Source organism: Netta rufina (assembly GCF_964035555.1).
Source record: "Netta rufina genome assembly, chromosome: 11".
NCBI classification, from domain to species: domain Eukaryota; kingdom Metazoa; phylum Chordata; class Aves; order Anseriformes; family Anatidae; genus Netta; species Netta rufina.
In genome coordinates, this window is record NC_140134.1 from 6923389 (window position 1) to 6948385 (window position 24997).

General features: G+C 38.8%; 2 protein-coding genes across 4 annotated transcripts; both read right to left on the reverse strand.

The window, feature by feature from the left end:
* Positions 1 to 1254: 1254 nt before the first annotated feature.
* Positions 1255 to 6331, reverse strand: GTF2A2 (general transcription factor IIA subunit 2). Of its 2 annotated transcripts, XM_084293664.1 has the most exons (5): positions 6297 to 6331; positions 6015 to 6184; positions 5452 to 5556; positions 4044 to 4170; positions 1255 to 2456 (listed from the first exon to the last, which is right to left on the reverse strand). In XM_084293664.1, the coding sequence occupies exons 2-5, from the start codon at positions 6084 to 6086 to the stop codon at positions 2431 to 2433; spliced, it is 330 nt and encodes a 109-aa protein (XP_084149790.1). In that variant the 5' UTR covers positions 6087 to 6184; positions 6297 to 6331; the 3' UTR covers positions 1255 to 2430. The 2 variants fall into 2 exon arrangements, with proteins under 2 accessions (XP_084149790.1, XP_084149791.1); XM_084293665.1 differs by lacking the exon at positions 6297 to 6331 and having other exon boundaries at positions 6015 to 6270.
* A 215-nt stretch (positions 6332 to 6546) lies between these two features.
* On the reverse strand, positions 6547 to 24203 carry BNIP2 (BCL2 interacting protein 2). 2 transcript variants are annotated; one of them, XM_084293247.1, is made up of 12 exons: positions 24076 to 24203; positions 20964 to 21101; positions 20370 to 20500; positions 19836 to 19903; positions 18674 to 18838; positions 16655 to 16831; positions 15837 to 15939; positions 15445 to 15576; positions 14815 to 14901; positions 14615 to 14713; positions 13206 to 13241; positions 6547 to 10804 (listed from the first exon to the last, which is right to left on the reverse strand). In XM_084293247.1, the coding sequence occupies exons 3-12, from the start codon at positions 20417 to 20419 to the stop codon at positions 10756 to 10758; spliced, it is 966 nt and encodes a 321-aa protein (XP_084149373.1). In that variant the 5' UTR covers positions 20420 to 20500; positions 20964 to 21101; positions 24076 to 24203; the 3' UTR covers positions 6547 to 10755. The 2 variants fall into 2 exon arrangements, with proteins under 2 accessions (XP_084149373.1, XP_084149374.1); XM_084293248.1 differs by lacking the exon at positions 13206 to 13241.
* Between the last annotated feature and the right edge of the window lie 794 nt (positions 24204 to 24997).

Here is a 24997-nt window from a genome sequence, read left to right on the forward strand (position 1 = left end):
ACATTAAACAATTTGCTTTTGCAGTTACATATTTCCGTTCAGCTAGCAGCTAAAGTAGCACTAAGCATGGGAGCGCTCACGGAGCAGTATTAGTGTTGAAAGGCAAGAGAAATCAGATGGAGTAGTTTGAAGGAAATGCAGACAAATTTATTCCATACAAAAAAATCACATCAGTGTAACACTGCTTCTCTATTAAATTTGTTTTTAATGAAAAAATACTAATACATATACTAATGCAGACTTAATTGGAACTAAAGCTGATGTATATTTATTTGTACTAGGAGGGAGGCTACCAAGTCTTGGAGGTTGAGAAGTTTCTGTCCAGAGACAGGAAGACCGCAGGGTTGAAGGTAGGAACAGCAAACACATTCAAGAAGGATGAAATTCATTTTCCAGATGATTATTACAGGGGGGAAGACAAACAAACAAACAAAACAGTTAAACCTAGAAGACTGAGTATGATGGAGAAAAAAACAGAAAACCATACCTTTGCATCCGTTGAGATACATGTAATTACCTCAGCACAGCCTGTACTGCTCAAATAAGAGCAGTAGTTTGTTCTTTTGGTTTCAAAATCAGTTACTTACCAATTTGCAGCTCACAGAAGACATTCAGCAGAGATACAACACAAAAAATTAGTCACAAACATAATACTTGGAGCAGTCTACTAAGTAAGTCCGTGAAATCTTTTCTCACTTGACAAGAAAAATCTCTTGCCTATAGAAGAGATTGCAGGTCTGGAGCATGGAAGGATCCTTGTTTTCCCCCAATGATCATCACTTTTGATCAAGAACACTAAATTTCATGTTTTAAACACCTCCTAAATGTCATTTCCAGGTCACAGTGGGATAAGACAGGGGTTGCCACAGAGGCAACAGTTTCAAAACTAGCCTAGATTGCCTTAGCTGTACTTCAGGGAAAAATCAATCAGGGAAGGCAGCTTTCAGTCAAATGTTTGCTTCTAATTTCTGCTAATAGAAATAGAGAATTTAATGTTTTCACTTAATGCCATATGGTTGAACATGGCATTAAGGCAGGTGAGCTGCTAGGCACAGTTTTAATATGTTCAAAAGATGTTAAAAGAGGGAAGCAGACATTATCCCAGCCCCTCCCCCCCCCCGAAAAAAAAAAAAAAAAAAAAAAAGCATCCTTTGATGAACAAAGACAGGATTTAGAGATCTATAATAGACTGGAAAAATGTTAAAGGAAATACTAAAACTTTATTAGTTTAATTAACAGACACTCAGCCACTGACATATGGAGGAATAATTCAACATACAAATTATGCTTCAGTTTTGGCACAAAGATTTAGACTGATCTGAAAAAAATAATTAACTCTGTGACTTTTTCTTTTTTTTTTTTCTTTTTTTTTTTTTTTTAATAATTCCCAATTTCTAATAATCTGTAAGTAGTCTACTGTCAAAAATAAACGAATTTGACACAGTCAAAACAGCCAGCATTCCTACAACCACACTGGGACATGCTGTTAAGTCAGACATAGAATCTGTATGTTACATTCATACTTCTAGTGCAGTAACTGTTTTAAGGGTCTCTTGATTGGAGTTACTTAGTGGCATATTTAAATCTAAAGAACACAGTTATCAATTTGAAATCTCTAATCTTATAGCTCAACTCTTGTTGAAATCCAGATTGCCACGTGCTCAATTAAATGTATTCCACATACGAATCTATCAGATAAACATGAAAATAAGCAGCACTGGCATCTGTTGAGAATGTAGTGCGATCTTAACAGCCTTTGACTCATGAGCTGTGCAATAATATTTTAATATCCACATTAGTGTATTATTAGCATACTGTACCATGATATTTACAGATACCTATTATCTAATAATAGATAGCTGATAGCTATTACCTATTTATGGATATAAAGATGCAGTAAAAAACAGACAAGTATACTGACCAGCATGAGCTGCTAAGTTTTTGTTGATGTCCTCTAGCATTATTTTTAAACTGCCATTACTTGCAGTCCTAGTCAATGCAACCATATTCAGATCAAAACCGTAGAACTGAAAGCCTTTTACATTTGCAACATTACTCAAAACACATTTAGACAATACTGGGAGAACATATTACTGTTTGTTCCTACACAAAGCTTTCCAATGATCACTCATTCATTCACAAGTTTTTAAATAAAAGTTTATTAGAGAAATTACTTTGAACAAAAAAAAGGCAACAGTATCTGTTGTAATTTTTTTTAAAAAAGTAACATCGTGTTCTTCATGCCCCATGTGGTGAACTGAAGAAATGCTACAGGTATTTCTTCCACTGTTGTTCTGTGATGCTTTCTTAGTATGGATTAACTCACATTTGCATCACAAGAATCAAGTATGAATACAGTCCCTTCCCATGCTTCTCTCCAGAAAGTGCTGCATATTAACAGAAAATATTGCAGGCAAACCACAGTTCTATTCATTCGGCAGTATTGGAACCAGTGTCTGGAAATTAAAAAAAGAAAGCGTGAGTTATACATACCCACACTAGAGAGTTAAGCTAAAGAGAACCAGTACCATTCTCTTAATACCTTCCCCAAGCTCAACAGCATCCCCCAAGCATTTTAGAACAGAACATGCTCTGTACCTAAGTAGTTCCCTCCACTGTTATCAATGTGAGGCATGGAATACTTGTGCTCTTTCACTTCATTTAGCAACATTGAAAAGAGCCAGGGCAAAACTTCAAGGTTGTGCACACACATCACTTGCTATTACGGCACCAAAAATCCAAGCAGCTTTGCTGTAACTCGGAGCGATATATACTTTACTGCAGTCACAAGCACATCTTGCTAAGTCACGTGATCTACCGAAGAGAAAACTTTTAGCACATCCTATAACATAAGCTCCTATAGAGTGTGTGCTACTGTGTATGTCTTACGCATTTTTAAATGTGAGAATAAATATGACCTTCATTAAAACAACTGAGAGCAATTCTCTGTTCCGAACTTTTGTCAGAAGCACCAATTGACACCAACGCAATTTCTGGTATTACTACCAGTACTGCTTTCTTGTTCTTAGTGCTATAGCAAAAAGAATATTTATCTTTGGGTATAGGGAAAGACAAGTCAATGTCTACTACAATGTTTCTTTAGCAAGTCAACCCTTTGTGTAAAAATGGCTGAAATTGTAATAGCAGCTTTAAATCACCCAGTTCTTTAAATCTTATCTGCATTCTTCAGCAAGTGTGAACATTATTAACAAATTGAAAATAAGGTTTCCTCTACTAGCTAGAGTGAGCACACAAAAATAAACAGAGTATGATTGTATGCTTGCCTAATACCAGAAGCTGAGAAAACAAATTCTGTCAGCTGTTTAGAACTACAACTGGACATGACCAATGTAATCGTGCCAGGATCCAAGAAGCCACGAGGAACTTGTGTCAGAAGTCTAGGGTATGCTTAACTGAAGTCTTTTCCATTCTCAAATCTTCCTTTTAGCATCCCTGCACTCCTCCCCATGAAACAACCTGCACCTTTTCACACATCATTAGTAACATTCTGCCACATTGATGGTTAAAAGTTATAAGGCAGCTTGCCACAAAAGTCACTAGATGATTTTTTTTGAGTAAAGAATTTCAAGGAACATTGACAAAAAGTAATGTTGTCAAGCAGGTACGGAACAAAGTCCTATAAGCAGCGTACATACAGTGAGCCTGTTGAGCAATACATGTTATCTAGTATGATCTGCAGTGCCAGCCTAAGCTTTTCTTGTGCTTGGGTCCCCTACTATCAAATCCAGCAACCAATCGCTTCAACACTTTTCTCAGACAACTGCTTGCTCAGACTCATGAAGCAGTCTTTGATTCAAATAAAATATGGTGCAGTTCCAACAAACAGGTTAATACTACAGAAATCACCAATCACAAGCATTCAGCTTGCTTTTGTTTTGTTTCGCATTATGTGTAAAAGGGAGTTCAGAGCCCTACTTCTTGTCTGAAAATACAGTCTTGCCTTAATTGGGCATTTGGTCAAATCTTTCTATAAACAATCAAGTCTTGTGTCTCAGCTTAATTATATCATAGTCCATACTTACTTTTTCCATCACATGCTACAATTTTCACTTTATCCACTTTCACAAGTTCAGTGACCTCCCTAAACTCAACATCATTCAGTACAAATGTCCACACGTTGTCACAGAACCTGTATGTATTCAGAGACCCCTTTAAAAAGACAAGAGACATTTTCTATAGGAAGCATACCAAAAATATAAGAAAATATGATGTTTACTGTTTACAGAACTACATACCTTCTAGAGCTATAAATCAGTTAACCATAAAGCCAAGGGTCAACATGAATGCATGCAAACATAGCAAACAACCAATTGAGGAAAACTGTAGTTTAAATGCCCTCCAGTGGCCGAAGTTTTCAAGACCACATCGTGATGTTACATGTATGCAAAGGGAAGCTTCATAAGCATGCTAAGAAGGCTTGTACCTTTTCTAATGTGTATAAAGGATCTGCATAACTTACTTCAGTATCAGAAAACATTTTTTTTTAAATATGGGATATAAAAAAAAAATCAGTAACAGCAGTGATCATAACAACATGCAAATTCTGCAACTGTAAATAAAAAAATAATGACAAAATGTAGGTATGTGGCACAAAGGGGTATCACCCTATATTCTATAAATTACTGTATTTGTTGATATGCACACCTTCTAGCCTTCATTTTCCCCTATTTTAAATTGACTCTCTTGGAACTTAAGTTACACGTAAAATTTTTAGTTCTCTACTTAACGCATCCTTAACACTTTTCTACACCGCATTACGTATACAAAAAAGTATACAAGGAGAAAAAATCTCGAACATGTGTACATGGAAAAATAATTTAAAATCCTAAAAGAACACTTTGTTACTATATTCTGCGTAGACTGCAGAAGTATTAGGACAACAGTATTTTCTCGAAACTGCAATCAAATTGACATATAACAATTTGCTGGCTATCTGATGTTAATTAGGGTGGGTGGCTGAAAAAAAAACAACACTTATTTTTCTGCGACATTCACAGAATACAGATGCAAAATCATTCAGTGATTTGCATAAGAGTAAATCTACAACTCTTTTCATATCAGAGCTCTGGGTGAAAATCTGGCTTTATCCCACTTGCAAGGTACAACTGAGAGAAGCAAAAGTCTCTCCATTTACAAGACACTGAGGATGGCAAATGCTACCCATCAAAGCATTTCCCTCTTCTCCTTCCTTCATTTTCATCTGACCAAATCTCTGCTTTTGATTTTTGCATTCCTCCAAAAGTTTCCTGGTTCAACAGTAAGAGGATAAGCTTTACGATTACACATACAACATGTGTGCAGGTTGTCATATTTCAGAGTCAAAAAGAACCTTTGTAAGTTTCCACTCAGAGCACAAAGTTTTTCCCGATGTTCTGCATTACCATGCAATTGCTGCGGCTCACCAAGGACTTTGATGTGGAGTTACCTTACCCTGAAATTGACTCTGTTCCGGACTCGTTGTGCCAGTGCTGAATTGATAGCTTTATCAAACTGAAGTAGCACCTGAAGGGCCAGCTGAGGAGTGATTTGCTGTGACTGAAGTAGTTTAAAAAAAAAAAAAAGTTTTGAGTTGTTTCAAAGTTAACTCAAAAAACGCACTAAAAGTTAAAAACGTCACTACAAAGTTTACATGAAGCAGTTCTCTGGAAGAACGCTTTACAGAAACATTACGCTCTTGTATTTATTTTCCCACGTTAACTTTGGGAGAGGAAGCAAGGCGCTAAGACCTTTGTGCTGTACAAAGACCCCGACTGAGGAATAACCATCGGAAACGAGCGTCAGAGCAGCAAACGGACTGCGGCGCTCTGGGTTCAGCTGGCTGCCCGTTTACTGGGCCGAGCGACCGGGGACAATGCTGCTTGAAAAACACACACAGGCCAGACAGACAGACAGACAGACGCTTTCCTTTGTCTGGAGCGCTAGGCTGAAGCCCTCCCCCGTGCCCCGCCGGTAACCCGTCCAGCCCTGCCCCGGGCCTGCCGCAGCCCCCGCACCTGTATGAGCTCGTCCAGGCTCTCCTGCAGGCTGTTGCCCAGCGTGGTGTTGCGGTACAGCTGGTACGCCATGCTTCGCTCCGGCGGGCGGGACGCGCTGCTGCTCAGCCACGGCTCCGGGCGCCCGCTGCGGCCTCGCTCTCATCAAAAAACCCCGAGGGGAAGCGCACCTGGAAAACACAGCGCGGCCTCACTGCGCCGCACGGGGCCCGGCGCCGCCACCGCCGCCGCCACCGCGTCCCCTCCGGGCCCCCCGCGCCCCCCGCACGGCCCCGGCCTCACCCGCCCCAGCGGCCGGAGCAGCAGCGGCGCGGCCCGGAAGCGGAAGGCTGAGGGAGGAGCGCGGCGCCGGGGCTGGGGAGGGGAGGGAAGGGGAGAGGCGGCTGAGGGGGCTGAGGCGGGGAAGCGCCACAGGGACGTCAGTGGGAAAGGGAAGGGTGGTACGAGAACAGGCAGGGGAAGAGCCGCGCACTTGCAATACCAACACAGCTCCAACGAGTGCACGTCAGGTATTTAAGCCAGTTACAACGTCTGTGGTTCATAAACTGCTTTATTTATAAACTGTCGGCATGACTGCTGCGGGTCCATTTCGTTAAAAAACACAACTTTCCCGTTGCATACAGAGTGGAGTTTATTAACAGACAGCATTCAGCCCTTCTATTTACCATCCAGCTTGTAGAGCGCCCCCCTACAGCAGGGCATTTTATTCCCCCCCCAAAAAATGCTTGGAGAGGACAAAGTAACTACAGAAGCACGGGGAAATTAAGCATCCATCTTCCAGCAGCACATTTTGGGACTACTAACTCTGACCCTTAACATCAAAAAACACTAGCCCTGAGCAGGGGCTTCACTACTGCACTTTTGTCCTGTCAGCTCAATACAGGGAACAACTGGTGACAGAAGAAAGTATAGTTCAACTTAATTCTGAAGTTAGGAAACCTGCAAGATTTGTCCTTCAGAAAATACTTAAGTATTCCTTATGTTTCAGAATGCTGTTGCCTAAAATCAGGTATCCTTGAAAAGTATCATTAAAGCATGCTTGTTCAAATACCTCCAACGACCAGGCTGTGAAAGAAATCCTCTAGAGAATGACCGGCATCCATGAGGACTGAGTAAGAATCTTCTCCCAAACCCTTACAAAACTTCCACTGTTAAGGAAAAAAAAAAAAAAAAGGCAAGCAAGCTGTTCACCCTCTCCCTTCTTCATTTGAAATTTTTGAGGGAGACTGGAATGATTCAACTAAGTGTCACCTCCAAAGACAGCAGCTTGTGCTAAGAGCTGTGCATAAGCCACCTTTCTACATACTGTACAAGTCTATAGAATATATAGGTGGACACTGAAAGAAATACACCTTTCAGCAAGAAGCTTAATACTCTATGACAGATTCAGTCCTACTCAACCTATTCAGTGCACTTTTTTTTTTTCCTTTTTTTTTAAGATCTACTTTTTTTTCAGTGGATGACAATGAGGCTGTAACACACGACTAGGCACTGGTGCCCTCTCCTCCTTATGAGAGAGTGAGGTAATTTCATAAAAGATTCCATCACCACCACCGTTTAATCTAACTTTGAAGTCTGGCAAATTTACCATTGAAAGGTTCTAATATATCACTGCAGCATTTAAATGTATGAGACTTGCCAAAACATGCTAATGCATACCAGGCTATATACTAGTTGTGTGCAGTTTAGAATCTAACTACTGTTTTTCACTACACAGCTCCTCTGAGCAGTAAGTACTAATCTTTACTTTCAGTGAACAATACACTAAGCTGCAAAAATTTATGAACAAGGTTACAGATTATTCTAACTAGTTATAAGCTTTTGGAACCAAAAAGTGTGTATTTTAAATTTCAGAACTTCAAAGACTCCTATATGCTTCAGAACTAAATCCTTACACATCCCTCTTCATTACTTTCTAACAGAACATGGCTTTGCCATACAGCATAAATCAAGAACATTCTTTCTCCAAAATACTTTAACCACTTCTGAACGTTTCTCCTGTTGCATAACTCAGTTTACAGAACCTCGCATCTGCACATACTGAGGCTGCTATGCCAAACAACTCCATTTGTCACCCCATAATACCAAAAATTACTTACTAGCACATACATATATATATTCCCACACACACAAACTCGTTAAAATCTCTAAATTGAAGGTGAATTAGTGACTCAAACTTATCTTGACAGAGCTCAAACTGTATTCTAGCAACACAAGTTTTACCTCTAGGAAGAAGTGCTACAGGTGAACTCCCTAAAATACTGTAACTTACCACAAAGTGATTCAGGTTCTGAAATAACTTTATTAGTATGACATTCTGACTTTTTAATGTTTTTAAATATTAAAATATATTATAGTTTTTAAAGTATATAGAATAACTTAAGTTTTACAAGAAGGTAATTTGTGTTCAAGATAACTTTGGGACCTCTGCTTTTTGTAAACATCCCCCTCACCATTAAATGATGAGCTGGAAAAGGTCAGAGGGGCATCACTCTTTACTACACAAGTTTCTCATGCTGTGTATCTTTCAGGGACAGAACAACTAATGTGTTGTATATCCATTTACAAAAAACTTACATTAAAGAAACTATTAGGTGAGCATACATACATTTCCAAAAGAAATAGAACTACAGCAACATGAAACTGTTGAACCAGCCAGCCACTGGAACAAAGCTAATAATCCCATAATTTGAGATTACAGCCGATACAGAGCACTTTATACTGCACTATATACATAAGGAGGAAAAGGGCATACTCACAGAAGGGCAATCCTCCCACTAAGAATGTGATTTTACTGAGAAGGATACTTTTTTAAAACTAGGAAGAATTTGAAAGATTACTGGAATGCTTAACGTATACCTTAGGACCCACACTGAATCTGCAAAAATCAGGAAAATTTCCAGGTTTGCACTGCATTGTGGAAGTATTAGAATTAAAATTAACAGGTTGTGAAAGCATCCAATTTACTAACTTAATACTAACTTTAAACTAGGTCAATATCAAAATTGAAACAGGAGATAAGACAGCCCTAAAGAAATTGTTCAAGTGTGGATCCTTTGAAAGGATCCAAATAGATGTAAGGCAACTTGACATTAACATTGCCTGTTGAATAAGAACATCCTATATATTAATCTCTTTGAAACCATCATACAAACTAGCAAAACAGAAGTACCTAAATCTTGAGACGAAAGTCTCTGAACTGCAGGCAAACTCCCAGAGACACGTGCAGTTTGTCCTCATCTGATATGAATCTCCTCTCAGTTTATTATGTGTATCATTAAAGATACTACCTTAAGTGGTAAAGATACTACAGTAAGTGGTAGTAATAAATCTTAATCATGGCATTAGCTCTTGACTGATACAGATCAGTGACAGGTAGTAATCTAATTGAACGCTTTTTTATTCCTAAGAAAACTGTATAACACTAACATTAAGAACAGGTATTTTTGCTCTTAAGACAAAACTACGAGCATCCTAAAAACCAAAGTGAAAAAAGATTTAATATTTGCTACAATATTAAGTTGCTCAGCTCTTGAATGGATTAATTTGCATGTATCTGCCCTTCCAGGGAAATGGCTATCAGACACAGGACAAACTTTTACAGCCTACCAGTGCATAATTGCTACCCTGATAAGCCTATACACTTCAGTTACGAATCCAATATCTCTTACAGAGGATTTTAATAGCATTGTGGGGCATGAGTGGAGCAGTAACCCTTTTTATTGCCTTCTTTGTAAGTGAAGTTAGTGCTATATCTGAAGTTAGTGCTGTATGTGGTGCCAAGAGCTTTAGAAAGGGGTACTTCATCTACAAGGATGGCAGTTATTCTAAGATTCCCCCTACCTCTGCAAACAACTGGTATTATGGCTAAGATAGGTAAGATACCTAAGCAATGCCCAAGCTCTACTGAAAGTAACTAGAGCTTCTATTGGTGATAGCTGATATTCCTCCTTCCTGGAGGAAGAACTAGAACGAACTCATTTCATCATGGCAGCTGAACTGTCCTTGATTTACTGAAGCTCTAAACTCGCAACTTAAATTTACAAAGGTCTGATTAATAGGTCCAGTGTCCTATTCAAACAGTTCAGTTTCCATTGTGGTGGAGGCTTAAACCCTTTGTCCAACAAATTCAGAGAACTCCAGATGTGTATTTTTAGAAATAGATTAAGACAAAGCTCAAGCTCACTCTAATGAGTTAAATGGGTACTGCTTGTATGAGATGTGAACAGAAATAAGGATCTCCACACGAGAGACTACATTGTGACTGTTAATATTCAAATTAAGGTTTCTATGACAACCAAGAAATGCACTTGACCATTTACAGCAACAGATCATGCACTTTATACAATAAAAATGTAGTTTATGGCCTTGCCTACCTGCAAATGAATTCCTTCAGCAGGTACATAATATATTGCTCAAAGTCATAAAAATATATATTATCTTTCCTTTAGCATTTAGATACATAAATATTTTACTGAAGAACATGCATCATTTAGATAAACAATTGCAAGAACATCCTCTAAACACAAGGTTCTTTGACATTTGGCAGTATAAAAGGATTACATAAAGGTAACTACTAAAGTCAAGACAAAACAATACAGCAGTGAACATTCCGTTGTGTGCTAGTCCAAAGAAGTTAAGCACCTCTTGCAACAAGTTACATAATATATACACACATATAGTAAATGAAAAAAGCATCGTTCCATCTGTGTATTCTTCAGTCTTGTTTGGACTCCAAAACTTATTGTTCACTTTTCTGCTCTTGCTTTCCATTCAACTCTTGGTCAACTCTGCTTAGTAAAGAAAGTGGTAAAATTAAAACTATCTTAAGAACAAATTGAGTCTGTAAGCTCATATTAAGCAAAACTATTCGTCTTAACAAGAAAAGAGTGAAAGCTCCTACATGGAAAAAGTTTTAGTAAATAAATATTGAAATGTTAAGCTTTTTATTGAATGCAGTCACAACAAGGCTTTAAAATATTTACTTCTCCCTAGAAATGGATTGAAATTAAGAAACCATTTAAATAAGGATAGCATTTCAAAAGGTGCAAGTGAAATATGACTGCACAGCAAGGAAAATAAGCAAGTTTTGTGTTCTTATTAATGAATGCAAGCAGGAATACAAGTTTACAGGTAACACAATATCATCAAGCACTTCTACTTTAATGAATTCATACACAGCAGTATTAGCACAAAATTACTTTTAATGTTATAGCAATTAAGCCAAGAAGGTAAGAGCATAAGTTGAATCAAAAAAACAGGTAGCTCCTTAAATTGCAATACTTCTATTAAGTTCTAAGACTCTTATGGAAAAGTTCCAGGAAACTCCAGGAAAAATTCATACCGCTGAAGTTTTTTTTTTTGTTTTGTTTTTTTTTTGTTTTTTGTTTTTTGTTTTGCTATCTGCCTTCAGATTGGCAAACAAAGTAGCTTTGCAGAAACCAAGGGATGGTTCATATTCCTCTAAGACGTACTTTTCATCTTTATTGTACAAACAAGCTACAATTTTAACCATATCTTCTGGAAAATAAATTGTGCATGGAGATAATTTTAGAATCAACAGCAGTTCAAAAAACAAGAGGCTCAGGATGAGTTTGTCTTCTAACCACCACGTCGTCTAATCTGTTTAGTCCCTTACACTATAATGAAACAGTTTCTCCAAAACAGGAAAAACAATGATAGTTCTAAGCCAAAGCCATAAAAAGGAGCAGCAAATATTCTATTTTCCACGGTTTTAAGAACTGTACCCAATACATACAGATCCAACAAATCTGGAGCAGTGTTGTACTGTGTTTACCTCCACACTATGAAGCTGGAACTCACCCCTGTCCTCATTGCAGTATCTTAAGGAAAACATTTTGACGTGACTTGTAAGACTAATTACAGGAAGTGTATGAATCTATAAGCTAATGTGAACAGGCTATGCATAGACCTTATAGCTGACAAAATAAATCCACAGAAGGACATCATACTCTAGCTTCCAAAGACTCTCAAATATATATTTAGCTGAAGAATTTCTACTGCCATCCTCAGCAAGTTTAGTAACCGTTCTTTGACACATTTCCCTTTCTGTATAGTTGCTTTCAACCTGATTAATGACTCACAATCAATTAGTGCCTGTGATCTTGCCTCTACAAGGAAGTTTTTACTTTGGAACTGGCAATATTGATAGTGTATTTAAAAAATTCCAGTATAACAAACACTTTTACACGTTACTGTTTGAATGTTTCAGTGTTACAGCCTCAATACAATGAACCTTACAATACAATTGGGCCAAATTATGCACACCGGGGAAAAAAGCAAAACTCTTGTTCAATATGTACTGAAAGGGTTTCTTATGTGTCAAAGTCTTAGAACTTAAGGTTACAAAACTGCAAGATTATCACTTAATTGGAGGAATTCCTAGCTCAGAAGCTTTAGGTGCTAGCTTTCAGAGAATTTAAATTCCTTTTGTTTTTAATCTCAGTGTTCCTGTGCTTATTATCCAATTCTGACAATAAGCCTCCCTCAACAGTTATGCACATATACAGCAAGAGTTGTCAAAGAAAAGGTAAAGTTAATAGCAAAACCTTTCAGTACATTTGTTAGTTAGACATTGAACAAAGTAACAGCAGTTCGAAAAAAATTATCACAGGTGCTAGGATAACTTGAATGGTTAGCTGGAGACTGAAAGTTACAATCAAAACCCAGTGTTTATTAGCAAGGAATGTAGGCACTGCAAATACAAACAGCACTAAAAATATTAAATTACATCTGTGCAAGTTAATGACTAAAGTGAATATCAAACAAAAATACAGCATTAGAACTTGCTCCAGTTGCATCTCTGCTGACTAGTTTAACTATAGCTTAGCACCTGAAAACAGCTCTTCAGACATCACTTGTTAGAAAAAGCAAAATGATTAAATCACTTTGTACAGAAGCATGCTTTTGCCTCTTGAAGATATGGTTGAAAATCCACATACTCGCTTAAACCGGGAATCTAATTTAATACTAGAGACTATCTACAAATATATTTAAAACATCCAGGGTGAGGTTTCAGATGTTACATTACCTCCATGCATAAAACTTAGGTCACTAGTGCATGTTTATATTTACAAATGCTTATTCCTTTACACAAGCCAATCAACTGGGAGTTAGTTGCAGTGCAAGTGATCTTATCTAGATGCAACCCTAATCAAAACACAAATATACCTTTTTTGTTTCTTTCTAAACTTTTCTTCTTCATACCTTGGTGAAGAAAAGTTTGATTTCAGTAAATAGAAGATATGAAGACCAAATTCAACAGAAGCTGTAAACTAGCATTAGTATCAAAACTTGGCATGTTTCCACAAACTATACTGAAGTAAGAAAACTTTTTGCACCTCTAACATCTTTTAAGTTGAGATTTAATTACTATGACATATTAATCCACCATAACTTCTTGGACAGTATTTACCCATCACTAAAATTGAAAGCCTGTATTCCTAACAGTTTAAAGCCTGACATTCACCAGAGAAGTCTAAGAATTAACTCCTGTAAAGGCTGAACTTGGGCTGACTTAAGACTTAATAGTTCCTTAAGACAGAAAGTAGTCTTGTGAAACTTGGAATGACAGCATGAATTCCCATAACTCATCCTTAAATATCCCATACAACATTCTAAAAGTAGCACAAGGCCTCGTCACGTCTTTCTTCCCCCCCAGAAAACCTGCATCTGCTCTATGGGACACAAAACTTTTACAACTGAAAACAAGCTGATGGTTTACTCCAGTAAGCAGCAGTATTTTTTTCCGAACATTTATGTGCCACTCTGTCTACAGGGATACTGCACCATCTTTCCTTATGGAGTTCCCAGTTTCCATCACATTTATGATCTCTTACTGTGATACATACTCTAATAGGTTGCATGTTACAGCTTCCAATAGTTTTATAGAATTACTAGTATTGCTGTCTAGCTCTTTCAAGATCTAAGTTTGACGATTTCTCTTTATTGCTGCATCCACAAATTCTGCGGATGTGTCATCATCATAACTGATACCAGAGTTGTGCTGACATTAAAATGGATACTATATGGCAAAAATCTAGAAAGAAGGGAAAGTAGTAGAAAAAGAGAAGACCAAGGATATTGATGCTGCCTTCCCCTCCCTGCCAAAGTAGTTTTAGAAGTACCGTGGGTAGGGATTCAGCTTTTTTCCACCACAGCTCTTCATTTGAATTAAATCCCAACCCAAGTGATATTTCACCCCTTAAGCTGTTCTGCACTTTATCATGAACACTGAAGATACCATAAATAACATCATTAATATACAGAATTTCTCACTCGAGACCACTTAGCATACAATGGGTAGCACAATATAGTGAGATCTTGTCTCCAGAAGACTAACTCACACACCATAATTTGTTAATCACATAGGACACTGTATTTGAAAATCCCTGTGCGTTAGCATTCTGACTAACTGCTATTACATATTAAAACTGTAGCTTATCAATTGTTCCTAGAGATAGCAATGGTTTAAGTTAACTTTTATTAAATACAAAGTATTACGTTCAAACCACTGAATATATTATATACCAGTTCCAAAACATGGTCAACATAAAGCATGTTTGAATAATAAAACGTACTGTTTTATGCATTCTGGGATGCCAACGTATTCCATGGGGATGAGTTCAGCTAGCTCTGCCAGGGTAAAGACATACCTAATTTTTTGGCTGAATTTTGAGCTGTGGAAGAACAAACGTAGGGTACAGTTACAACTTAGTGTTCACTAAACATTTAACAGTTAGACATTTAAACTTTTAAGAAATAGCTTCCATAATATTACCTTATAAAGGGTTTTGTGATAGCCAGAAGTGTTCTGATGAACCAAGAAGGATGAACTATGATTAATGACTTCAGGTTTTTCCTTAACCTGAAGGATTCAAACATTAAACATAATTACTAGAACAATAAAGGTAGCATGACAAAGTTCTTGTTTTTTAAACAAAGGGTATTTTTGCAGTTAAAACTGTGTCCATAAATCTAGCATTGACTTTCCATTATTAGAAATCACTGTCCACCAGAAGAAAATACCAGAAAAATGCACAGCTGAAATCAGAAAGTTAATATCAGTTTGAAAACAGGTAACATCATAAAGAAGTTTCTTGGTATCTTTTTACAAGTCCATAATGAAGTGGTTAAGAAGGAACCCACCTTATCTTACTATAGTAATCTATGAATGTTCAGTGAAATTCTAGATTGTAACAGTATTCACCATTCTAACACTACTACTTTCACTACAAAAGCATGCCTGCACCATTACTCCACACTGCTTTGGAAGAGCTTTTCGATACACTAAACAATTTGCTTAACAATTCATTTTAACCAGCAAGTACCAGAGACCACATTAAACAGCATTTTTTCCTAAGCATCACTAAATATGAATATTGTGACAAAACATTCCACAACTTCTTACCTCCTGTCAATTTGCTGGTAGCACTTCCTAAGCCAGCCTAAGCTTGGCATTTTTCTCCGTGTTGTTGCACCGTTCAGATAAACTATCATATAGTTCTCCGCTACTAGTAGCTCTAAAGTGCCAATTACATACCTGCAAACGCAAGGAAAGAAAATCCTCAAATGAAGATTTTTGCATTTTAAAGTAGTTTCTAGTACTGATCAAATATAAAAAAAAAAAAATAGTTGTCAGCATTGAGCAACATTTTTTTCCTTCCTCAGGAAGCAGAAAGCTGCTTCACTATTTGTTACCTTCCCCTCATCTGAAACAGAAAGCTTCAAAGATAACAGAACTTAAAAACACCCAGTTTTACAATGTGAAAGTAAGATCCTCTTCAGAGGCAGATGACTTACTTAAATAGATTGTCCATTAGGTATCTGTAGTTAGGCTGGCTGCTTTCAGGCATAAAGCAAACAGCAAACACAACAATGGCATTTAACCCATCACCATAATAACCTACAAAGAAAAAAGGAGCAGTAGTGACTAAGGTGACTATACCTTGACCACATTTACTCAAAGAAAAGTCAAAAACACACAGTAAACTTTTTCATTCTTTATCTTAATGAGCTTTACCAACACCCATTCTATACAGACACATTATATACATAAAGCACTTATCACCATAATGGTAAGCATCCTTTGGACTGACTTCGATGGCATGGGTAAGAACAGGTTAATCCTTTTAGTACCTCAGCACTTTTGTTTCCAGCCAATTATTAAAAAGGGCACAGGAACTTGCTTATAATTATAGAAAACCTCAAGGTAATTTTTTTCAGGTTCATCTACTTTTACTCAGCATGTTTAATTACAGTTCAGATAGCCTACTTTTCTTCCTACCTAAACTGCATAGACTGTCTGAAGAATCAGTAAATTGATTTTTGCCTTAGTAGACCTAAAGATAATGCTTTCAACACTCTTAAAAACAAAACACTATAATGAACAGCTAGCCTGTTATTAGATACACTTGTGTTAGTAGCCTCATCTGATCTTGGGTACATTTTGGAACCTTAGTTTAATATGGAAAAAAAAAAACATCAAAACAACCGTATGACTTAATGCTACAAGTGAATAACCACGGGAGTCTTTACACTCAAAGTTCTTCCCATGCCACTGCAAATCAGCTGGAAGTAGTAGTTTCAACAGTTCTCCTCAGTATAACACTAATCCTTACCACCATGACTGATAACTTTTTTGTATGGTTCAATTGCCTTCATGTCCACCCTGTGGTCCTGTTCTCCAATCCTAAACATACGCCAACGTCGACCATCATCTTTCTCCTCTGCTGCTGTGTATTCAGTAAGTGATCCTTTTCTAATTACATCAGTAGTTTTTGGTTTTGGAAGATCATCTGCGAAAGTCAAAACACGTTCAAAATCCACGTACAGCGGCAGTCAATAACAACACAGGTTAACCACTTTGCTATCTCATCTATTTTAAGTCAGCTGATGTGTTTGGCTGAAGAATAATAGTTCCTTCAGTCATTACAAAATAGGATCTCACTGATAACAAATTTGATCAAAATACTGTTAGTTCTGTTTTCCATAAACAGTTTTGTTTTGTGTTTTTATTTAAATTTGAATGACAAGCTTCTAGTCATGTGGGAAGCCTGCTTAATTGTCAGCTTTCAGAAGACCAACCTTAATGAATTACACCACAATAGACAAAGCGGTTAACTCAGTGATAATTACACAGGTTACTAGATCACAGATTTACGTAAAAGCGTAATTTAAGACATCGACACTATCTTGCAAGCAGACATGCAGGCAGATCTATTAGAAATTTAATTCATGTGTGCAATCAATACATGAAATTTATGCTGACAGCAATCTGTGAAAAGAATTTGCTCCGATTAACTTATGATTCTTGACTTTGTTGCATAGACCTTACCCAAAGCGAGAAAAACCTACTGCAAGTTAGTTGTCTGTTCCCAAGACAAAGCTGTTAACTGAAACTATCCTTCCAGGAAAATGAGGGCAGCAGCATTAAAGGAAGAAAAGACAGAAACCCTTTTCAGCCACTTTTAAAAACAAAGCACAATTATCTGGAACATTTCCTTAGCAGCACTGCAAAGATAATCCTAAGTACCAACTCTTATAATGTACCAAATCTCGTAATGTACTAAAACGAAAGTTCTTTTATACAGGTAAACCCACAGTCTGTCAAGAGAACTTCTTCTGCAACATCTTAGTTCTTTAAAGTACACATTTATAATAATATTTTTCCTCTATTTATAAGCTACCTTGGAATGAAGAACATTTTTCCATACTTAATACAGAGCTTCCTGTTTACTCAGGAATTTATTGTATTCACAGCATAAAGTAATTGATGTTACGTGCTTACATATCATTTTAGAAACACTAAGTCATAATGTTTATAGAAGTTAAACTCCAACTGTTTCACTAAAGCAGTAGTTCTTAGCTTACATAAAAGGTCCCAAAACATAGTTAAACTGCAGGTTTGAAACTTGTGCTTCAACTCAGGTAACCTCGAATAAAATTTGAGTCACCAGGTTTTGCCTGTAAAGACCAGATGAAGGGTCTACTCATTCCTTAAAATTAAGGTCATTCTCTTAGCACCTCCAGCACAGCTACAGCTGAAATAACTTCAGAGTCATTTCAAAATTCCCTGACACAAAATAATTTTTTTTTCCACCACTTCCAGTCAATACAGAAAGCATTCAAACTCTAAAGGCTTCTGACCTTTCCACATTTCTATTACAGTAAAATGAGATCAGAGGTGTTAGTCATTTTTAAAAACAGACCTCTTTAAATACAAAGGCTTGCAGTTGACCAATTTCAGATTAGCTAATCTATAATCTGTATCCCTCTACGTCACTTATCTCCACTTAAAATAGATCTCTAATACACGTAAAACATGTATATGTTTTGCCACAGTTCTTAAAAACATATTACAATAGAGCAGAATTCTCCATAACTGAGTTTAAAAAGTGTTCAATGATATTAATTTAAGTTTATTTGGAGTTACGGTTATTATGTTCATCTGTTGTTTACTAGTCATGTTCTGATTTACTCTTGAAAAATTCTTTGTCCCCATTTCCAATCTAATCACTCCCATTACTATTACAAGAGTAAAGACCAAAGGCAGTTATTTCCCATCTGAAGAACCGTAGACCTGCACATAAAAAAGAGAAATATTTTACGGCATTAGATAAAAGCAACAAAACACTTACCTTCCCATTCAAACTCATTGCTATTCTCTGAAGGAGTATCTAAGTCATCCAAATCAATATCTCCACTCTCATCCAAGTCAGACAAAACAGATTCCTCACTGCGATCTAAAGTTAAACTGATATCTGGTGCCATTAGTTTCTTCCTCACTTTGATTCCATTAACCTCTGCATTTGAAAAAAACAAATAATTATTTTTAAACCCGAGCAAATTTAGACAAGCAAATTAACAAGACAGAACAGCAGAGTGCTTCCCCGGAGTGCACAATAAATTAATGCCCACCACATCAAAATATACATCTTTAGAATAGAATTAAAATAAACAAAGTGTGGCAAACAAAACTTCAGAGACTTAAGTTCAAGTTCTTAACACTTTAACCAACTTCATACACACTACAATCACAGAGGAAGACCGCCATACTACCAGCAGAAGAAAAATCTGAAGAGCTGCCACCACTTAAGTGACTGTTACCTATGACAGCTGTATCAAAGCTGCACCAAAGCTGCTCTAGACATTATCTCAAATGCTGCAGACAGTGCAATAAATTCACATTCTAGCTTTTATTTTTTAGGTATTGGTAACATCATAACAGTCTTTGAAATAAGTAATATACACAGGGCAAAGAGCAAAAAAGTGAGGCCAATAGACAACACTAAGGGCAGAAGATTAATAGAAAACGTTAGGTAAATAACACACAGCATGCTTTTAGACAAGGCAAATACTTGCTTGATTTAGACAGCAGTTGAAAGCAGGAAACAAAATAAACAGCCTGATCCAGCACTGGAAATGCCAAAGCTAAAGCAGACAGAGAAGATCCAAAAAAATTAAGAACATAAGAGGAGCATTGGGATTATTACCCCTCTAACTTTTTGGACTGCCAACAATATTAGGAGATCACAAAGGCCTGAAATTTGGAGCAAGACTAAGGTAGGCCCTATCTGATGAAAAGTAGCTAAATAATGAACAAAGATTTTTAAGTCACTCACAGACTGAGTGGAATAATTCATTTTTGTCCAATATTACCTGGATAGCTCTGTTCGCAGATAAACATGTCATTTAGAATGCTGTTCCCTCAAGTCTCACTCAAAAAAAAAAAAAAATGGAGCTTCAAAACAGCCATTTATATAGGAAGACATAAGCTTTACTGCAGTGAAGTATTCTTACCAGCTTCACCTTCTGTTCCAGCTGCAGCCAACACATCTGAGTCAACAGGATCATCCTCTGGCAGGGGCCTAGTACACAAAATAAAGTTGTTGTTTTTTTTTAATGCTTTCTAGTTTTCTGCTTTTTGTTTTTTTAATAATCAGCTAAACACCAAAAACCTAGGCCCATGCACTGCTAAAAACCCACTGTGGGATAGCATTGAGTTAAAACATACTTACTGGCAGTAAACTAAGCACCAAAGCAGCAGAAACCTCTTTTATATAATTCAAATTACCAACTGCTCACATGAGCAGTGTCAAAATACTGATTGCTATGGGTATCATCTTTAGATAACTTGCTGTATTCTTGCTTGCAAATCTCTGACATTAAATACATCACAGACGTAGTACTCATAGGATGTCTTGGAAGTCACAAAACAGTCACAAGACCACTACGTTAGAGGAAAACACTGCAAGACTGAGTTTAATATATCAGGAAGATAGAGACAGCTTATTTTGGACATTTTGCATTTGATCTGAACTTAAATTAAAAAACCTTGGAAAATCTTCATCTTGCCATTCTTCCTTAAACTCAACACCTTCCATTCTCCAGCCAACTTGAATTAATAATAGGTAGTCCTGATCAGCCAGAACCTTTTGTCTTCAGGAGAGTGGGCTAAAGAGCACCTGCAGGAACATAACATCATTCAGCACTATTGCAACTCCAGTATTTACAGCACATTTTCTTTTAATCGCCACATTGAGATATGTGAAAAAAAACACAAGGGAACAGTTTACAGTTTGCTTTTTTTAAGCAAAAAACTGCTTATGGACTAGTATCATCATAATAATTTAGGTTGGAAGGGTTTTCTTAAGGTCATCTAATCCATCATCCTGCTCAAGCAGAATCAACCTTTAAGTTACAACCAGCCCCCAAGCAACCTCATCTTTCATTTGGAATTACACCAGTTCACTTCGAACTGTGAGAAACCTGGCAACTCTAGGTTCTATGGGAGACCTTGAATCAATATCTATTTTAAGTAAAAACTGATAGATCTAAAATACAAGGTTTTTGTTTGTTTGTTTGTTTTAAAAAGACTTGAAATATAAACACATTCTGAAATAGTGTTTTGTTTATAAGAGAACTCACCCTGGGATGTGCAAGTCAAGCTGCGTTTTTTCAGGCTCACCCATCACCAGCAACAAGGAATCCCCAATAATGGAACAAAATAAATCATCCTGCTAATACGCAAGTCCAATACAGTTCAAAATCTTGGCTGTCTTGGCTCTAAAGATTGACAGGAACAGGTAAATTTATCAATTATAAGAAAATAAGAAAAATGGTAGGAAAAACTCTAACAAAAACAAGAAACCAAATACTATTTTTAAATGCAAAGACACAATCAGCACAGGACACCAGTAAGTACAAAGCTGGAATACAATCACTCTGTGAATTAAGCTAGAGAAAGTTTATTTTTCACACAGGTAGAAAGAAGTAAGTTGAACCTACTGTTCTGTAGAAGTATTTATTATGCAAAATCTGAATTTCTTTTCTCCTGACATGATTACAACCATAGACTAAGTTTAAGACCTGCAATGCTTAATACAAACTGCTTAATAAAGTTTTAGAAGACTTTTTTTTTTTTAATTACATTACCAGAGACAAAACATTAATGCCAAAAATTCATCCTATTTTACTGAGGCTTCCTTCCTTCCCACACCCAGGAAACGAGAACACAACATCTGGAAGGTTGTAACCCAGTTCTCCTTACACAGAAGCCTTTCGTTGCTTGAGTTGCTCAGCCCCTGCGCAGCCCAGCTGCTGGCAGGATGTGCCTTCACACACACTCTCCAAGAAGTTGTTCTCAGTAATTGTACTCCCAGTTCTTCCTCTTTTTATTTGTCTCTTTTGAATAATATGCTTTTGGGAAGACTTTCCTGCTGCTTGAATCGTGCCACTTTCCTCACAAAATATGTCCTCTTTCATTAAGATGTGAACGTTCTCTGAATAATTTCTCCTGAGTACTAACCTGCTGAGTGTTTGCAAAAATGAATTTTAAGTATTTGCTTGGAGATAAAATCATAGTTTCATCAGTAGGAACACGGAATTGGTAAGTAGCTCTCCATACATTTGTTTTGGGACACTGAGATGAAGCACAAGAAGTTTCACAAGATATCCCATGCGGTCAAGTTAAGAGAATGCAGTGGTTACAATCAGCATGGAACAGACCATCTGAGGCTAACACGGTTCACTGAAAAGAACTCTAAACCTAAAATAAAGTCTCAACTCATTACTTCACTCTTAAAGGGCAGATGGAAAAGAAAACTGACAGAAAAAAGAAACCAACCCCGTCACTGTGCTGGTGGCTGTAAGATGCTACTTTGGAGCGTGCCTGCACTACATTCAGACTATACAGTTCCCCCAGGAGTTTAAGAAGAGTTTTTCCCTAAGACCTGAAGTTTTATCACTACATCTTTGATTCATGCTGAACACCAAGTAATACCTGCTCATTTCAGATGTACCACGTTTCAGTGCGGAAACAATTCCTTCCTGTGTCTGTTTCAGTACACTGACATACACTTGATACACTAAGACAGGCACACAGTTTAGAAGTTACTTAGACTACCATCAAATTTTAAGATACTTTTAGAAAACGCTTCCCACGTGACGAGAAGCTACTAATGAGAATTCTTTAGAGGTAGATTTAAAGCAATCATCCACTGAATACTGCATAGCATAACTGCAAACAACTTCCCAGCCGAGTTCCAAGCCCTAGATCAGAAAAGGAGGAGTTTAGGCTAATTCAGTTCCATGTCCCACTTAACAGGCAGACTAAGTAGCTGTTTTGGAAGTGTTGGCTTAAAGACTCAAGCACAAAAGCCCTTGTCAACTAGAAGAATGAGAAATTAAGGAGGAAAGGTAGTCTTCTGCTTCAGGAAAGTTGGAGAAGCGCTTTCTAGTTGGCTATTGAATTACTTTTTAACATAATATCAATGCTTACAAAACAAAAGAGGAGCTCTCTTTCTGCTTGTACAAAGTAAAGCAGAGTTTAGGACAGTATTCCTATAGCTCCTGTGGCAGCACCGACTTCTCTTTTTTAATCTAAAGGTTAGGTTTGAGAAGTGCCACACTAATAATGCAAGTCTGCATTAGTCACATAGAAGAAAATGAGTTAACTTCTGCCTGGTCCTAGAGCCCTTCACAGCTAATTCAATGCCGCGGTTCCTCAACAGCAAACCTGTCATTTTACTCTGCACTTAACTTAAAGAGGTATCCAAAGGTCGGAAACTTCACCAGAGGCCATCCGGATGCAGGACTGCCACGCAGCTCTGCTCCCTTCCTGCAGCCACGAGACTTTGGTGATCACCAATGCCTTTCATACTTGCAAGCATCTCACCAGGTAAGCTACAGCGTCACTCATGGAACCACAACATAACCACAAAGGAACACAACACTGAAGTCGTTTCTCCTCTGCTGCAGCTAACAAAAAGGATTTCCGTTTCCCGACCACCAGATTAACCCCGTGTTGGCTTTCCGTGGGGGCGCATTACTGCTGGCACCAGAAGCCAAGCTGCGTTCTCATCTTTTTTCCTGGAAGGGGATTTAGCTCCCAAAGCCGTCGCTAACACCGAGGTGGCTGAGCTGGGGTGGGGGCAAACACCAGCTGTAGTGGTGGTGAGAAGGCTACGGACCTGCAGAGCAGATCAGAGAGCGGCAGGCTAACAGGCGCTCTGAGCAGCCTCTGGTACTCGAGAATAAGAGAGATGACAGAATGCATGGATTCATTTCTGATTAAGGCCTTCTGCAAGTGTTATTATTATTTTTTTAATTTTCATCCTTGAATTCACGGGACGATACACGGTAAGGAGACAAGCACTGATACAGCCCCATCTCCTCACCCAGCAGCGCCCCGTACCCAGCCCTCGGCCGGCACCGCGGCCCTGGGGGCAGGACTCACACAGAGGTTGCCTTACACCGCGGGACAGGCGCGGCGGCCCGACCCGCACGGAGCCCGCACGGAGCCCGCAGCCTCCCCGCGCCCAGCCCCGTCACCGCCCCGCTCCCACCGCCCCGCCGGCCCGCAGCACCCTCACAGCGCTCAGCCCACGGTGAGGGCCGTGCCCGGGCACCCCCCGGGCACCCCCCGGCCCCGGGGAGCCGCGCCCACAGCGCTCGCCTGCCCTCGGGCCCTACCGAGCGGGAAAGCCCCGGCCCAGCCCCGGCCCCGGCCCCGGCCCCGGCCCCCCGCCCCGCGCCGCACCTGCCGGGAGGGGCCGGGCCGGGCCGGGCCGTGCCGGGGCCGCCGCGCCGAGGTCCCGCTGCGCTGCGCGCCGCCCCGCGCGGCCCCGGAAGCGCCCCCAGCGCCCGGCTCACGTGACCGCCGCCGCACATGCGTGCGGGGCGAGCCCGCCCTCCGGCGCTCGGCGCGTGCGCGCTCGGGGGGCGGGGCTCGGGGGCTCGGGGGGCGGGGCCTGGCGGGAGGCCGTTGGTGGCCGTTGGCGGCGCGCGAGGATCCAGTGAGGGCTGTGAGGGCGGCGGCCGTTGGTGGCGGTTCCCTTCCCTCAACACCAGTTAATCCCTACAGCCGTACAGCTCACGGCACACGAATATACACGTTTATAGCGCTGGTTCAATCATCCAGCTACACGCACAACTAGCAGCTTGCCACTGACACGTCGCTACAGTCAGAGAGGGCTGCTGCCTTAATGCTTGGCCCTCACAGCCAATGCCTTGCCCGACGGTGAAAGAAGCAACAAGAGCAACAGTGTTTTATTGTAGGGTGCAGAAGGAACTTTTAATAAACGCGACGTGGAGAAGAGTAAAAACATTATATAAGGGTGCATGCAGAAAATGAAGAAAAAGATGAGAAAGGAAAATATTTCTAAAAAAGAATAGAAAGCAGAGGACCCTCCCTTCCCCCCAGCAAAGATAAAATCTAAGGATAACAAGAAATAAAGCAATTAAGGTAAATTGGTTAGAATATTTTTAAGGACTTAGTATAATTCACAGCAAACAGCTAGAGGCATGCAGGCATTATTGTAACATAAACTTATCAGCTAATAGTTAGGAATACAAAGCAAGAGCTAGCTTAAATATAAATGAGTATGTAACTACTAGTATGAGAAATACAGTAAAACTGTAATGGGAAACAGCAAAAGGTAGACAATATTTTATTCTTCTAC